Raw genomic sequence first — 2,060 nt, forward strand, 5'->3', positions numbered from 1 at the left:
ACGTTTCTGGTAGGGAGGATGTGGAAGACTGGACAGTAAATCCAGGAAGCATTGCAATGTTTTAGCAAAACAGTTAAAGAATGATCTCTCTCTCTGTCTCTCTGTCTCTCTCTGTCTCTGTCTCTCTCTGTCTCTCTCTCTCTCTCTCTCTCTCTCTCTCTCTCTCTCTCTCTCTCTCTCTCAGCGTTCTTCGCGCACAAGGTGGAGCATGAAAGCAAGGCGCATAACGGGAGAAGCTTCCAGAGGACGGGGACTCTTGCCTTTGAGCGGGTCTACACTGCCAAGTGAGTTTAAACTCCGATGCTGCTAAAATAATGGTGGGGACATGGGCATGACGGAATGAGACTATCCCCCATGCTATATCTGCCTCTGCCAACCTGCAGAGTGTCCAGGAGGCAGACTGCTGGATGCCCTTCCTCATCTTGGCGCACCCTAGTCTTAGAGGAAGGAAGTGTGGCGGGGTAGGGGAGGTGTGGTCTCTATGATCCAGTAACGCCCTGGCAGCCTTTTGTGCCTGCACTGACCAGTTTCCTGTGGGTGTTGAAGCCCTTCAGCTCAAGCCAGATGTTCACACAGCAGCTCAAGAAGTGTCTTCCACATACCACCCTGGGCTTGTCCAGTGGTGGTCTGGATGACGTCACTGAGTTTCATAACACGCAGGCCCCTTGAGCAATCAAACTGAGGACAGAAAGGCGGAGGCTCTGAGCCAGTCCCCTGCCCTCTTGCCTTGCCTTTTGAATAGAAGAGCTGTTGGGAGACACATGAGTGGCTCTGGAAAGAGGTTTGTGGAGTTCTTCTTGGCTTGCAAACCTGAAGTGACATGAATCAAACATGATTCTCCTTTAAGTCATCTTGGGGTCAGCTAGGCATACCTGCCGGCAGTCAGAAGGGCAGGCTCCCCGCTTTGACAGAGGGCTACCTTGAGAGCGGGTGTCAGTTCCAACCCCAGGAGTGAATTTGATTTTTCCCAAGGTACTTTTAAGGGGGAAACCATGGCCAACGATAATTGGACCAAACTCAGAGAGTTTCTCTGGGAAACTCCGAAAGCCCCTGAGGCCCCTTCCAGACGTGTGAGCAGCTGGATGGGGCTCCCACTTGGCTACCCTTGGCTCCCTGTGGACTGAAGGGATTGCGGCATGAGGATGAGACAGAGCTCACAGGCGAGCATGGCTTCTCCTGCATAGAGACTCTCTCTGTGAGGTGTAGGGCATGTGTACATCCCAGGTAGGGTCTTCTCCATTGAGGTTCCCCAGCTGGGGCTCCTTTTGTCCTTAAGCTTCTAAGTTGATGCCCGCCTCATCTGGAACACTCACAATCACCCTAGGAACCTCTTCAGTTCACTCCTGGATGCTCACTTTCCATCCCACCTGCCCACTCTTCCTTAGCAGATACTCCCACCAGCTTAAGGGCATCCTTTGCTGCAGGGTCCACAGGGAGATTTCTTTGTTACCATCTAGAGCTTGGCTTCCCTAATTGTCAATGTCAGTCTAAGGCATTCAAAGACTTTAAGAGGCATTATAGATCCATCTGAAGAAGAAGAAGAAGAAGAAGAAGAAGAAGAAGAAGAAGAAGAAGAAGAAGAAGAAGAAGAAGAAGAAGAAGAGGGAGATGACTATGTAGGTTGTCACCAATGTATTTGCATCATCCTTCTGTGGAGATAACACAAAAGGGTCCCTGGGAAATCTCATGAGTGGGAGATGTGAAGATATCTCTGATCAGGGGTGGGGACAAAATCGCTCAAAGAAAACCACCACAGACTCCAGCAGCGGGGGGTGAGCAGTGTCCCTCTGTGCAGATAATTACTTTCTCACAGTGACCCTGAGGTTTTATGGACTCCACCCCTCCCCCCGCCTGTGTGTTGTCCCCCACTCCCCACCCCCTGCCCACATGAACATTCTTAGAAGCTGAGTTTCCACTATACTGGCAATGGGCAGGGAATGAAGCAACCCTGGGTGACCTTGTTTCTCTTCTCTTCTCTTCTCTTCTCTTCTCTTCTCTTCTCTTCTCTTCTCTTCTCTTCTCTTCTCTTCTCTTCTCTTCTCTTCTCTTCTCTTCTCTTC

General features: G+C 50.5%; 1 protein-coding gene across 3 annotated transcripts in view; it reads left to right on the plus strand.

Moving 5' to 3' along the window:
* Alox5ap (arachidonate 5-lipoxygenase activating protein) overlaps positions 1-2,060 on the plus strand; it is a 23,262-nt gene that overhangs the window by 7,490 nt on the left and 13,712 nt on the right. For all 3 annotated transcript variants that reach the window (XM_021163629.1, XM_021163630.1, XM_029477747.1), the window contains exon 2: positions 185-284. In XM_021163629.1, coding sequence (XP_021019288.1) covers positions 185-284 — 100 coding nt within the window. The remainder of the gene's footprint in view (positions 1-184; positions 285-2,060) is intronic.

This window comes from Mus caroli, chromosome 5, assembly GCF_900094665.2.
Source record: "Mus caroli chromosome 5, CAROLI_EIJ_v1.1, whole genome shotgun sequence".
Classification (NCBI taxonomy): domain Eukaryota; kingdom Metazoa; phylum Chordata; class Mammalia; order Rodentia; family Muridae; genus Mus; species Mus caroli.